Source organism: Argiope bruennichi, chromosome 3, assembly GCF_947563725.1.
Source record: "Argiope bruennichi chromosome 3, qqArgBrue1.1, whole genome shotgun sequence".
Classification (NCBI taxonomy): Eukaryota; Metazoa; Arthropoda; class Arachnida; order Araneae; family Araneidae; genus Argiope; species Argiope bruennichi.
The window spans coordinates 7,036,316-7,051,187 of record NC_079153.1 but is presented as its reverse complement, the minus strand read 5'-3'; the positions used below and the strand labels follow the sequence as shown (position 1 = coordinate 7,051,187).

General features: G+C 30.3%; 1 protein-coding gene across 2 annotated transcripts in view; it reads left to right on the top strand.

Moving 5' to 3' along the window:
• LOC129963242 (teneurin-m-like) overlaps positions 1-14,872 on the top strand; it is a 638,728-nt gene that overhangs the window by 605,310 nt on the left and 18,546 nt on the right. For both annotated transcript variants that reach the window (XM_056077466.1, XM_056077465.1), the window contains exons 27-29: positions 833-1,086; positions 11,762-12,064; positions 14,191-14,575. In XM_056077466.1, coding sequence (XP_055933441.1) covers positions 833-1,086; positions 11,762-12,064; positions 14,191-14,575 — 942 coding nt within the window. The remainder of the gene's footprint in view (positions 1-832; positions 1,087-11,761; positions 12,065-14,190; positions 14,576-14,872) is intronic.

The following is a 14,872-nucleotide window of genomic DNA, read 5'->3' as shown; positions in this document are numbered from 1 at the left end:
TATTTTATGTATATTAATTTATTTTCTAATCTTCTTTTTAAAATATTTTCTGCGGACGATTGTACAGCACTTGTACTTTTACGTTATTGAAAACTGGTACTTTTTAAAGCTCAGTTTTGCTATATGATTAGGATTTTAGGATTGCTTTTTCGGATGTCATACACAATATTTCTGGCATAGATTAATAAATAATTCAAATAAAAATTAATAAATAATTACCAGAAATCATTGATAATTTTGAAATTTACTTTTCCAAAACCTGTAACATTAAAAGAAATAAGTAAGGTGTGGGGGGGGAGGGCAGAACATAAGCTAAATAAAAGAATTTGAAAATTATATCGTCATTGTTGTCTTTATATTTAAAGTCACAAAGAAACATAAAGTGTTTATCAGACTATCTTCAACAATTTTAAGATGGCATTTTAACTCATTTATTCCTGCCTTAGGCATCATAAATATCGTGTCTTATTATGATTCTGCACAAATGTTGTATATAAAGATCAAATCAATTCATTGTGGTACTAGGCTCTATGAATTTATTTCTTAGTATTTAAACAGAAAACAAATAAAAACAATTTGTCTGTTATGCAGAAAAGGGGATGGAAGGGAAATGCAGAAGGGGGCCTGCAACTTAATCTTTTTCTTATATTTCCTTGTAGCAAGTTTTTGCTCAGTTTAATCCTAGCAACATTTTGTGAATTAACGGACGAACTTCCTTAGAATAGAAAGCTTTGTAGCCTCGCTTCCCCGAAGTAGGCAAATATTGATAAAGGAACAGCGATTTATTTTTACTTTGCTATGACGATAGATTTTCTGATGTTTGCTTTTTCAGGTTCGTCCGCTGTCAAAACCACGATTCACCAGGATGGCGTTATTGAAGTCGAAACTCCATGGCAACAGGGATTAGTGTGGGAATCCATGCCTCATCCAGTTTTAATGGGAAGCCTGCCAGTACAAGCAGGCATGTTCCCTGTGCCGCTGATGCTGACCTCCTTTGAAGGAGAGGACAAAAATACTGTGTCCTCATGGAATTACGAGATAAAGTATAAGGATAATAACATCACTGCTGTTGAAAGGATATTAGTGGTAAGTTGTACTATCTTCTTACGTAGTATTAACAGAGCAGTATTATTACCTGAACATTTGAAATTTTTCATAATTTTACTACCTCGGCGAAATGTCATCCATTTATGAAGGACTGATAATTAAATCAGAATTTTTAATGTAAAATACTTTAAACAATGATTTTAACTTTGTAAATTGTGTCAACCATACTATAGAGAATTTGAATTACACGACTTTGTTTAATGCGAACAAAACTTTCAATTATTTTTCTCATAACAAAGCATTTTGACGACACCATTTTCATACACAATTACGTAACAAAAAAAATCATACCTTTTTATAATTTTGAAATATAATTGATGTGCTCCCTCGTTCTGCAGCGATTTTGCGTAACATAGTTCATTTTAATACTAAGCGAAAAATTGGTTGATTTTTTGGTTTTGTAATGTTTATTGGTGCAAGAGTTTGCTATACTGCGCCAAACATGAGGTTTTATGCAAGAAAGGATGCCATGAGGCTCATTCACATGTATATAAAAGTATTAGAAACGAGTTCAATCTCATAAAATATAGAAATGAAAAAATGTTGGATAAAACTTTTAAATAATAAATAAATTTCAGAATATTATTGCAAAGTAATGGTTTCTAAATAAAATGAAATACGCGAACAATGAAATAAATTTGTTTCAGGACGTTTAATACAAATAAAAGAGAAAAAAAAGTTACAAATTTAAAAATTAAATGCACGTATAAAATCGTGCATTTTTTAAACATTTTTAGTGCATTTTTTTAAAAATATATTTGGTGATATTTCTTACTCACTAAGTCCTATAAAAATAAGTACTTTGAAAAGTGCGAAGATGGAAAGATTCGATAATGGAGATGTGATGTAGCTGCTAAAATGAGATTCTAAATAAAATCAATTTGATATATTAGACACATTTGTATCCTGCTCTACAAATGTTACTTGAATGTGCATGTAGCAATTTTAACCAATACAAAGGAGAGCCATAATGAATAATGGGAGATTTGATTTGAAAATCTAAAAATATACTCTGGGGAGATATCATTTTGCCTAAGAAAATTGATTTATCGGGAAAAAAATTTCAATTGTAAAGAACGCATGGATTTTAAAGTTCAAAAAGTTTGAAAACTTAGCAATTTTGATTTAAAATTTATATTTCTTTTACATTTTTTTCGCTTTCATTTGTGCTAACTAAAATAAAAGCTCATCTTTTCATCTTTGTTTTAAAATAAATTTTACATTTCACAAATTAATGTGAATCTATTTCATATTGTTTCCCATGTCTACAATGCATGATAACTTTCCCACCATAGAAAGGGCATTGTTTTCAAAGGTAGAATAATGCTTGAAAGAGGAACGCGGTAGACATCGAATTGAGTGCATCCACAGGTTTATAAATCAGAATGAAATAAAATGAAAAAGTATTAGACTGCGTAGAAATGTGTTATACCCTCTATAATGACTGTATATGTACTATATCTTGAAATTGAAGAGTTCAAGTTTAGCTGAAACTAAATTGGCAATAAGCCAATTCTACTGCAAGCAGTTATTTTTTCTGCGTTTTCGAAGTGAATGCATCCATAAACAATTCTTGAATAGAAGAAATATTTTATTCTGGTAAAAGAAGTACTGTTTCCAACTATTTTATCACATGACAACGATTAATTTTTTTTAGTAGAATAAATTTAAATTTTGGATATAAAGAGGAATTAAGAAATGAAAAGGAAGATTTTAATGTTAAACTGATTAACTGTAACTAAAGTTATTCACATATTTTTTTCATTTCATGTTATGCATTGTTTTGTGTAAGGTTACAAGAATAACTCCTGAGCATTTTGTTATTATAAAAATAAAATTCTACTCTAGGGCATCTCATGATATAGGTATGCTCTTCATAAATGTAAATTTTCGTCTTTCAAATAAACTCTTATTAAAACAATTTATTGAAAATAACCAGAATGAATGATTTATTCTTATATTGACTGCTGTTATATTGACTGCTGTCATACCCTTTTAGAAAAAAATACTAATCAAATGCACAGTTTCTAGTTTCGATTCTCCAAAATTTCCCATATTAAAATTGATCTTATCGAATTAACAATTGTAAATGTGTTTATCCTTTAAAATATTCAAAAAATTCGTTAGAAACACAGAATTTCTTCTGAGCAATTCCTGGAGATAGGAATTTAAATCACTGAAAAATGAATAACGAATACCGACATATTAAGCATTCTACTTTATACAGTTTAATCCAAATAGAATGTAATTCATTTTTAGTAGAAAACCAATCAGCAAGGTTCCATTCTTTCTTTCGCAGGTCCATATACACTTTGTACTTTAAATGAAATGTGGTTAGTGCTTTTATACTTATCATTCACATATACTCCGCCCAAGAAAAACTTAAAGTTGAATCATTGATATATTTGAGGAGAAATAGAAAACTGCATTTACTAAAAACACAGAACATAATTTTCATTGGAAACGTATAAGTTTTTGACAGAATCGCCCTGTAATATGAATTTTTAGGACTATCAATTATATGAAGATGTTTTCATTTCTTTTGAATGAATTGAGAGTTCCTTGATTACAGCTAATTGAAATCCGAGATCACTTCTTAAGTTGGTTATTTTAGTTGTAAAACTGTGCAAGTTTTCTATACTACTCAAATTATTAGGATATTATTAAATCTTGTAGACCAAATGTGGCATTCTGATTCTGGTATACCCTCCTTGGAATAGACTTGGTCTTTCATCTTTTATTAGATATACTACTTACAGAATGGTTATAGGAAAACAGTATTAGAAATGTGCAAGAAATGAAATCTACAGCCTGCAAGACTACAGTAAGTAAACTGTTACTAAAGTAAGCATCAGTTGACTGTTTTCAATAGAGCTTATAAGACTACAATCAGATTATAAAACCCGTAACCTTCTTTCGCTGATTCATATTTTCCTTGCTTTAGCTCATGAAGTCAATGTGGACAAATATTTTATCACGGTTAATAAATATTATTAGTTGAAACAAAGGTGTAATATTTTACTAAATTCTGGCAAAAAAGGCAATTCCCACATCAAACGTCCTTCCGATGTTACAAGAAATTATTTACGTAGATAATGAATACAGAAATCTCAGCCAATTGTCCTGCTGAGTAACCAATACGGATCAATCTTTCGCATCTAATTTATCATGAATTCATTTCTCTCTCTCACAGGCGTGCGAGCGACTCCCCTGCAGCTCTGAAAAGCGTGAACGACAATGAGAGCTCTCGAACTAAATCCACTTGAAACTCATGAAATCTATTGGAGAGGAAATTCATTCCAACTATAACAATGAGAGCGGAAAAGGAAAGTAATTCTCGAAATGTAGATCTAAAAGGGGAGAGGGAGAAAGTTTAGTAAAAACAGAAAGGAAAGCAAAAAAGAAAAGGAAAGTTTTCTCTCTTTCACTTCCAAGTTTGAACTGCTAAACTGAGCGTAAAACAATAAGCGCCGATGGAAGTGTTTTCGGGCGTAGTGAAACGTAGCAAAATACTTTTTCTCTTGATTTTTCAGTTTTTTGATTGCGTCAGCAGTGGTGATTTCTTGAGGGAAATTGCCGAAGCTGGAAAACCACTGAGACATTTTCTATTTTTGTAAAGAATTTTGTTTCCTTTTCTGCCACTTTATTCCTTTTTTTCTTTCCCAAAGCGAACAGTCACGTGAGTGCGTTCGTGCGAGCAGAGCATTACGAGATTCAATATTTATTTTATAAATGGAGCAAACGAGAGTTGTTAAACGTTTCTTTTCTGCACGCTGATTGCAAAAGAAATAAGACAGAGCTGTTTTTAAATAAAATCTTAATTGGACATAAAACTTCAGATTACAGTTTTTATGTACAAAGGATATGTTGACATTTCTGCTTCATCTGGAAGATGAATTCTTATATTTTATGCTTCTCATTTGTATTTAAGAAATCGAGATAGGTACGATGGAAAATTTTGATTAGATATCTTTTTTTTAATATTCGGTAGGAATTACCTTTTGTACCTGTTATCAAGAAATAAAATCCATAAAATGTATTTCAAATTGCCTATATATTTATATTTGAAACTTACGCATTACTCATATTATCCTTGTATAATTCATTTTTTAATTATCGTTAGTTTCACAAATTTTATTTTGTTGCTCTTAGTCGTAGCTTGTGCTATAAGGTCAGAAATACGCAAAAAACGAAAATATTTTTGTTGCTATTTAAAGATTTCTATTAAATAAAGATTCTTGTTTAAAAAATTCGTCTTATTTTTTTTTATTTAATAAAATATCTTTAAAAATATTTGCTTCCAAACATGGAAAATATTACAGTTAAACTAGAAATTGACTCGAGAATGATACTTCATGTTATTACTTTCACCGGTTTAGAAGGGCACTTAAAAAATTTATTGATTTATAGATAAAGATTAGAGCAAAATAAGCGCATTATTTCATCGGAATCACTTCGTCAGTACGAAATGACACCTTACAATTTTGATCAATTTGTATGAAGAAGCATCTTTTGTTTTAAAGCGTCGACTATGAAGTCGCATCACTGTCAATGATTTGATGTCCGTACACATTATCTTCCTGATTTATGACATCATGCGACTTGCAAACCTGGGCAATTTTGGCCACAAAAAATAATCAAATTTCAGTCGTATTTAATTTACAGTACCTATAATAAATTATTGATTACGTGTTTTTCACATTTATTTGATAAGTTTCCTATATAGGTTAAAGTTGTGTGTTTTATATGTTGGAAATTATAATCCTTAAATATAATTCTTTCGTAAAATAATGCCGAAAACATTATTCGAACTTACGACTATTTCGACTTCTGGCCTGTCAACTGGAACGTTTGATCCATTTTTAATCATCCTTCTAGCGTGGTCAAATAAAATTCAATATAAATTGTCGATCTTAAAAAAAAAATGTTTGTAGTAGTATTTCCATTCAACATGGAAGTCTCCAGATATTAAATGTTTACTTTCCTCTGCTTTCGGTTCGAAATTTCTATACTATTTCAGAGAAACAAAAGAAAGAAAAAAATGTTCAAAGAATTCAGTAGAGATCAATATTTTTATAAAATTGGAACCGAAGTTTTATTTGTTACCGAGAAGATTCGTTTAATCTAACTTTCTCGATTTTTTTTAAACTGTTTTATATTTAGACGATGCCTGCCAATGCTTCACTTACAATTCGAAAAGTAATCTTGAATATTTCTAACCTGAGCATTATAATATAAGCTCACTTAGGAAAGTCACTTTTATAAAATGAGCATTTATTATGAAAGAATAATATTTTAGCTAAAATAAGTAGAAAAAAGAGTTTTCGAAATATGAATTATTATTATTTATATAATAACTTTAAAAAATAATATTTCAAATTGAAATAGAATTACAGAAGAATGAAAAATAGTAAAAGTTTGTAATTTGAAAACAATTTTTTTTAAATATTCAAGCAGTTCTTAAATTAATTTACTCAACCATAAAAACTCATAAACAAATATACATTTTCTATATAAAGATATTATCTTAGATTGTTATGGAACTTCAACTATACGATTATTTATACTATAGCATTATTTCTTAAAATACTACTTGAAGGCAGAAAAAAAAAAGGTATTCCTAGTCTGCCTTTGTATCCAGGTTAATGATTAAGGGCAATACAAATCTATGAATGCTCTAAGTAAATACAACTCTAATTTGTAATCAATTATTTTGATGCAGATATTCACTTTGTAAGAATCACATATGCATTTTGCACGTCTTTTGTTGAGTAATTACGTCTGAATTGTAATGTAGTCCTTAAATTCTAAAATAAACGAATCAAAAGAAATTTGATATTCTTTTTATTCAAACTATCTTAAGTAAGATATTATATATATAGTGAACTCTATGGCAAGTTTTAATCCTTGGTCATTTCTGATCGCTTACTGCTTGATCATCAGTCATGTTTCATTTTGGTTGACCAAATTCTTTGGACGAGTCACCAATATCCTGACTATCACACTCTCGGAATGTCAGTATAGTGAAAACTGGGCTCTTGTAATAATAACCCACACATCACCGACTAACCAACTTGGAATGACTTCTCCCACTTTCGAAGATGGGGATGGATTAGTAGAAAGAGCTCGGCTTCGAAAGAAGAAAATTTGAAGTTCGAAACCCGATTTCACTGAAAATCTGCCGTGTTTATGATTATGGTGCAAGTTCAGTCTGATATTGAGGATCAGATGTATTTGCCATGGCATAACAGGAAATTTAGACTAAGGAGTGTTTTTATAAGGTAAATAAATTAGGTAGAAATGGCGAATTATTTATGTTATTATTAGGCGAAGAAAAGAGAAGACCACGATTCAGAATTATGAAATCAGTTCCAAACAGTATTTCATGTTTCTTAGAAATGGAGTTGTTAATATCTAAAATTAACCTTCTAAGCTGCTACTGTATCTCTCGTTCTTTTTTCTAACTTCCAAAGTCATCTTTCTAATACTTAATGAGTGTCTTTTGATAATAATCTCTCTGTCTGTGAATAGTCATAAGTATAAGGCCTCAATGCTATATAGAATACCATATCATAAATACGAAAAAAAAATGCTAAGAAACTGCCAGCCATAAACATTTTTTGAGTTTAACAAAGTTTAAACGTACACTACATTTATCAGAATTTTCAAAGTGACTTTTTTTTAGAAAGCAACAATTCTTTCTGTCTGAATAATTCGTATGCCAGAAAAATACTTTGTAACATATTTCATGCATTTGAGAAATGTATCGAATTTATATAATTTAACTGTTTGCTCTAGATAAGATAAATATTTGGAAATTGTATATAGTAATAAAATGCTTTAATTTCTATACCTGTAATTTTACTTTTGGGTATCACTGTCATCCTCCTAGTTGCTAAAAGCACGTCCCTTATCTGGCTAAAGAACTTAATGTCCGATCAAATAAATTTTTGGCATTGACAGGCTTTTCTGGGTTCGATTATTACTGCACTTTAGAAATACATAATCAAAGAAAATAATAATGTGATTTTGAATGTGTTTCATGAAATCCATGTATGAAATCTAATCCATTCAAATGAACTTTGATTGATTATATAGAAAAGTAGAGTTAGATGTCTAGATATTTTAAAGGTTCCTTTACATTATTCAAAACTAAGCATAAACTTTAGTGTATTAGATGCAAAAACCAAAAATTTTTTTTTTTAAAATTTCTGGCAGCTAAGATAGATTTTTTATTTAATGAAGTGCAAGTACATTTCTCAAATATATGATAGATCTTCAAGTCATTTCTTTAATCGAGTTTTGAAACTCTCAGGGATTGACTCCGCGGCTCAACTATGAGACCATGATACCAGTTCGAACTAAGACATTGGAACGAACATTACGAAATCTTTACCTAAAAGTAGTATTATCGATTCTTTATTTTAAGTGGGTTGAAAATATCGAAAATAATTTAAGTTTTTTATTGAAAGAAAATAATTATTCACTTGATTTGAATAATCATTCTATCTTATATAATTAAGAATTTAGATGAAAATATCAAACTCCTATAATTTTGAGTTGGATATCTCAATTACAAATTCTACCGCGACTTTCGTGCTCCTTATAATATGTCCTTCACAGGATCAAATGTTATCAACGTTATTTAATCTAGTTATCGCGTTTAAAACAAGATGGGCAAAAAGTTATTAATGCATATAATACAAACATTTGAACGGGGAGTGTTTTTGAATGAATTGTAGGAACTACGAAAAGGAATAATAAATTAGTGAATATCGAGCCTTGACAGCCCCTGTAATAGATATCCTGAAATGTATCTATCCATTAATCTCATTTTGATTTGATGCCTTAATATATATATATATATATATATATATATATATATATATATATATATATATATATATATATATATATATATATATATATATATATATAGGATGAGATGGGCAAAGAACTAACCCATTCATATATATAATGCAAATGTTTGATTGAGGTGTGGTTTTGAAAGAGTTCTAGGGATTAGGAGAAGGGATAATAAATTTTAAGGAAATCGTATCTTGCCAGCCATTGCAGTCGTACGAAATTAATACAGATTCCTGAAGAAAGCGACGAGAAAAATAGGTAGTTTCCTGAAAGGTTTCTACCTATTAGTCTTGTTTGGATTTTATGACTTAGTTTTTATCTTTTAATTAGAATAAAAAAGTAAGATTGTTACATAATCGTTGTTCAGTATCATTAAGGGGGGAAAAATGTTGCCTACTGAAAAAATAAAGATTTTCCAAGACTGCAATAAATATAAAATGCAGTAGTCGTGATTTAATCAATTCTTAGTGTGGAAAAAATTAGAAAAATTGTATCTGGATAGAAACAAAAGAGTCATCTGTGAGTGCCATTCAAGCATGTGTGGTTATCAAGTAGCACCACTCTAGAAAGTCTTCAAAGGGAGGTACCCGTCGGGGGAGTTTTTTTCCTTGCACAGTTATACATCCCCTTTCTTCTTTTTCTATAGCCATTCCAGTTTTTTTATGTGTATAAATCATGCTTCCTCGTTGTCTAGTGTTCTTGACTTTGATCAAGTGCGCCTTAGAACAAAAGAAAACAAGATCGGCAAAATTAACTATTGAAACCAGAATTTCTTGAAGAATTATCCAATCTATAAGCTAACGAGGATGTTGGAAGCTGTTGCATTGTTTCGCAAGTTTTTTCTTCTTTCTTTTTCCGCATTTTTTTACATTCTTTATTCCTTTATTTAATTTTTTTTCTTTAGCTTTGCATTTTTATGCTACCTCTATTTTGTCATCGTCCAAGAAAATTTTTGAAAATGATGTTTACCTTCTTTTCTGAATTATTCAAGAAGTTTAAAAAAAATTCGAACCTTATAATGAAAACCTCTTGAGGGCATTTATTTTATAAGTATAAATTACAGGTTAAAGCTTAAATAGACGCCTCAAGTTTGCTACAAAAAATGCTTAATAGTATATATTAAAAATGATGTATGATATGTAAAGATAAGAAAAAATGTGGCATAAATTGAGTCACTGAATAATGACATGAATATATAATATCCAAAATAGTGAAATTTTAAACAATAGAATGTGGAAGCTTTTTTCCTCATAACATATGCATTTGAGAAAAATTGCGTTTTGATGAAGAAACAGTTGCTTCATCTTCAAAACAACAAGTATTTGTTAATGCATTTTATCTCTATAACTGTGAATCTCAGATTAAATATTTGTACTTATCTTAAAATGCTGTTAAAAGAAATTTTTCTTTCAGAAAACATATTCAGAATCAGGATTAGTCAGATATTATTGGAAGTTTCCGAGTTCGATACTTAGTGTTTATCAAAAATATATATTCAAAGGTGTTTATAATAATACGATTTATGATGTTCTATGAAACCATATATAGAATTAGTCTTCAAAGATAAAGAATTTAGATTTTAGAAGCTAATAAATTTGTGTTTTCAGTCTGTTCACTAATATTCAATCAATCAATAATAATAATAATTCATTCTCTTATTTTTAAACCCTCCTGCGCATGCATCAGGAAGCGTTTAATTTTTTTCAAAAAAGTTATAAGAAGAAAGTTGAAAAGCTTAGCTGTAGAGTGAACTCAAATTATTCACGGAGTTAGAAGGTGTATTAACCGCTTTCCTTTCTGCGTACCACCTCTTACGCAGTGCAAACGTCGTTAATTGCTAGTTTCAGGATCCTGAAACGGACAGTAGGCATAAATTACAATAAATCCTACTTCAGCAATTAGTACCAACGATATTAAAGGCCATGTGAAATCATGTCATACCCTGTTACCAGGATGATTTGAAGACAATTTCAACTCTATGGTCGCAGATTCTAAGAAATTCAGGTAACAGTTGCATTATAGAGGTATTAATGAACGATAGATATCCACATGCGTGGATAGTGTGTAAATAAGTAAAATGATACCAGATTTATATTGCCTCACAAATCAGAATTGCAAGCAATCGTCAATCGGAAGAGCTTCTCCTTTCTGATTGGTTAGTCCATGTTTTGAATTCGAGCCACGATGTTTTATCCAAAGTCAGCACAATTCTTTTATTTAAAATGTCATCTATTATTTATCTAAGATCTAGGAGGCTCTAAATCTTTCATAAATATTCAAATTGGATTGTTCTCGAACATTCTATATATGTATAAAAGCTAGGCCTCAGCAGTGATGGGTAAATTCTCAGTCTCATGCCGTTGTTAATTGCTGCATTCTAATAAATCTAATTATTTGTTTTAACTAACGGCGCAGTTCTTTAAATCTCTCTTACTCTCTTAGTGAGAGTATTCATTGGGAGGGAAGAACTATAAGTAGTAAAAGTTGTAAGCACCAAAAGCAAAAATGGGGAAATCGAGAAAATACTTCGTTTGAAAGACTTTTCCTATCGGTATTACCTACTTATTTATAAGACTATAAATCACTTTTCACACTTACTACATATCAAAATATTGCTTATCTAGCATAATAATTGGGTTGTGCGTCATTTGTCACCTTTAATTTTCAGTTATTTACGAAAATAAATTAGAATTTCCATTTGGTCGTTTTATAAAGCCATAAATGTTTCAAATTAATTTTGTAAGAGCACTGAATTTCCAGATGATTTATTTTTAAGCTTTATTTCCAGATAAATGACACTCAGCTCTTGACAGTTGAATATGATTGGAATGCTGGTCGTGAAATCGTTTACAACAGTTCCCGAAGACCCTTCCTTGTTGTGCAATATGATGGTTTCTCCAGGCCTGTCCAGTGGCTTCCCACAGACACGAGATTGCCTTTGAACCTGAATTATGAGAGGTTGGGCCGATTGTCGACTTGGCAACAGGGGGCCTTGTCCGAAACGTATGCATACGATAGAATGGGCCATCTAACAGAAGTCAAGAGCCCGGATGCTCCGGCTATGAAATTTTCTTACGAATCTAAGACTCGGGTAAGAACTTTTCTTGAGTGTTTATTGACAAAAATCTGCTTTTTATTTAGCAAATAAATAAATTAATAAAAAAAACATCCAATCGTTTTTTTATATATAAAAATGCATATCGCTGAAATAGAATGTAGAGCCTGGCGAATGATATATTTTTTTTTTAATAAATTCTTCTCAATTAAAATTCAATCTTTATTACCTAAATGCCATAGAGTCGAAGAATTGTTTTTTAGATGAGAAAAAAGTTTGCAATTTAAAGTGCACTCACGTTAGATTCAGTCAGAAAATTACATCTAGACAAAATTTAAGATCAATTCATACAATGAAACAAAGCAAGTAGCTCAAATTGTAAAATCTGTTGGATCTTTTAACAGGGGGGAAAAGTGAGTGAAATTACATCGCAGCGGTATCACCATTCATTTACGAACAAGTCATACAGTAACGTTTACAGAGCGATTATTATGTTTCCTGTGCTGGCGACATTCAAGAAAGAATCTTGAATTCTAGCATATTTTCGAATTCATTTCTTTCAGTCTTAAAGTCAGAGATCGATTTTGGTTGACAAATTCTAATACTTTGGAATCCCACCCAGCCTGAAAAAAAATAGTAAAGTATTTTTCAAAGTGTGGCGACATAAAAGGATTTTAAATGATACTATGTTTGCGTTTCAAAAGGCAATATTTATATTAATATTTTCAAAAATGGCTTATGTCTATATAAAAGTAAAAGAAAACGTTATGATGTGAGAGTCAAATTTCTTCACATATCCAGTCTCAACACAAAATCTTGCTTATGTCAACTGATTCGAATTCTATTTCAAATCATATCTTCAAATAAAAGTCTAGAGCAGTCGTAAAATATATTTCAATTCGAGACATTGAGTTGTTCTTCATAATTAATATTATTTATTATTTATTTAATAATTTTGAAGTATTGAATATTTATTTTTTATTAAAGGATAAGATTAAGCAAAATAATAAACAAACACATAGTTCGAATCTTTATCATTATGTCTATTTAATAAATCAGATTACTACGAACGATAATTTCTTTGTTGAAATATGTTATGTATTTCTATAAATATGGACTTGACGTTACATGATTCTGAAAGGAAATATTTTGTCTTAAATGTAGATTTTCATTTCATTGAAAAATTGCTGTTCGACATAAAACTAAAATTGTTTCAAATATATCAATTCCTTTTGTATATAATAAGATCATATTTAGGCCCTTATAGAAGAGGATATATAAATGGCATATTAGATTTTTAAATAGTTCTGCCCATTGTGTCAATTGTTATTATTACATATTGAAATCGCAGTACACTCCCAACTATCCGGTTCGCGATTATCCGCTTTCCGTACTATCTGCCCTAATTTTCTTTTATCGTAATTAAATGAGAAAGACAGGACGTTGCAGTAGCTGTAATCTATTAAGAACTATTTCAAAAATTAGAAACTTTAAATTTTGGCTCTTATCTTAAGGTTACCTTTCCATTTCTGTGTAATTATTTATCAGTGAAAAATAAAATCAGTTTGCGTCAGTTAAATTTTCTTAAGAATTAGATCTATGATTTACTTCAACGTTTTGTTTATGTTTCCTGTATTTAAGTTCAGCATTGCAGAATTTATATAAAATGTGAGCAGCTTATAGCCTTTAATTTACTTTTCCTATAAATTTTTGGAACTAAAAGTGCAGCATAGAGATAGATAAACTTCTAGTACAGAGCTTCTATTTTAACTCGACACGTTACCGGCAACTTCTTCTGTGATTCACCCGTTGTGGCAGCGTTCACATTCTACGTGGCTTGAGATAAATGGAGGGCTTAGTATTCAATAAGTGAGAAAATATGTATTATGTAATACATTTGGTATAAAATTTTGTTTCCTGGTATTGGCGGACAAAAAAAAATGAGTTCATGGAACTCCGGCCTATCCGGGTTTTTTGTTATCGGCTCTGCCCTTCCGCTACATTAGGCCGGAGAGTCGGGAGAGTACTGTATATGAGCATTGTTATGAAAGTTTTGATATTCTTATGTATTTAAAAATTGTATGCACATATCTTTATTTCTTTTATAATATGTTTTTTTTTATTTTTATAAATTCTGTAAATCAATTTTTTTTTTCTTTCAGCCTGCAAAAATTACTCTTCCAAGTGGGCGTATTTTTACGTACCATTACGATGAGAATGGAGGTCTGAAATACGTGATTACTCCAAACGGCACTCGACACACTTTCTCGGCATATGTTTCGATAGGTTTCTACAAGTTACTCTACACCCCTCCAGGAAATACTGGCTCTTACGTGGTTCATTTCAATGACCAGAAGCTGCCCTTGCTGAAAACGTATCCGGGAGACCTCGGAAGAGCTTTGTATCGCTATGACGACAGGATGAAGCTGACGGCAATCGTGTACGGCGGCGGTATGATTGAAAGGAAGTACAGTGATACCGGATTTTTGAATTTTGAAGCTTGGAAAACTCAAGATGTGGAAATTATCAGTGAATTCTTGTATAAAGGTAGGAAGATTTCAAACGAATTTTTTATATCACTTTAACTAAACCTGATATGAAAATTTTGCCACATTTGATTATAATTTATAGAGCAACAGTATTGATTAAGACGGGTTTATTTAATAAATGCATTTTTCATCTTTATAGTAATGGCGCATTTCAAGATTTTTTTTTTTTTTTTCATTGGGATTAGAAATGGTTTCTGCACAAATGAACTTATGTTAGAATCTTACATAAATGTTCTATGATTAACAATTTTTCATGAAAATATAATTAATTTGGCACATAAAATTTATTTAACTA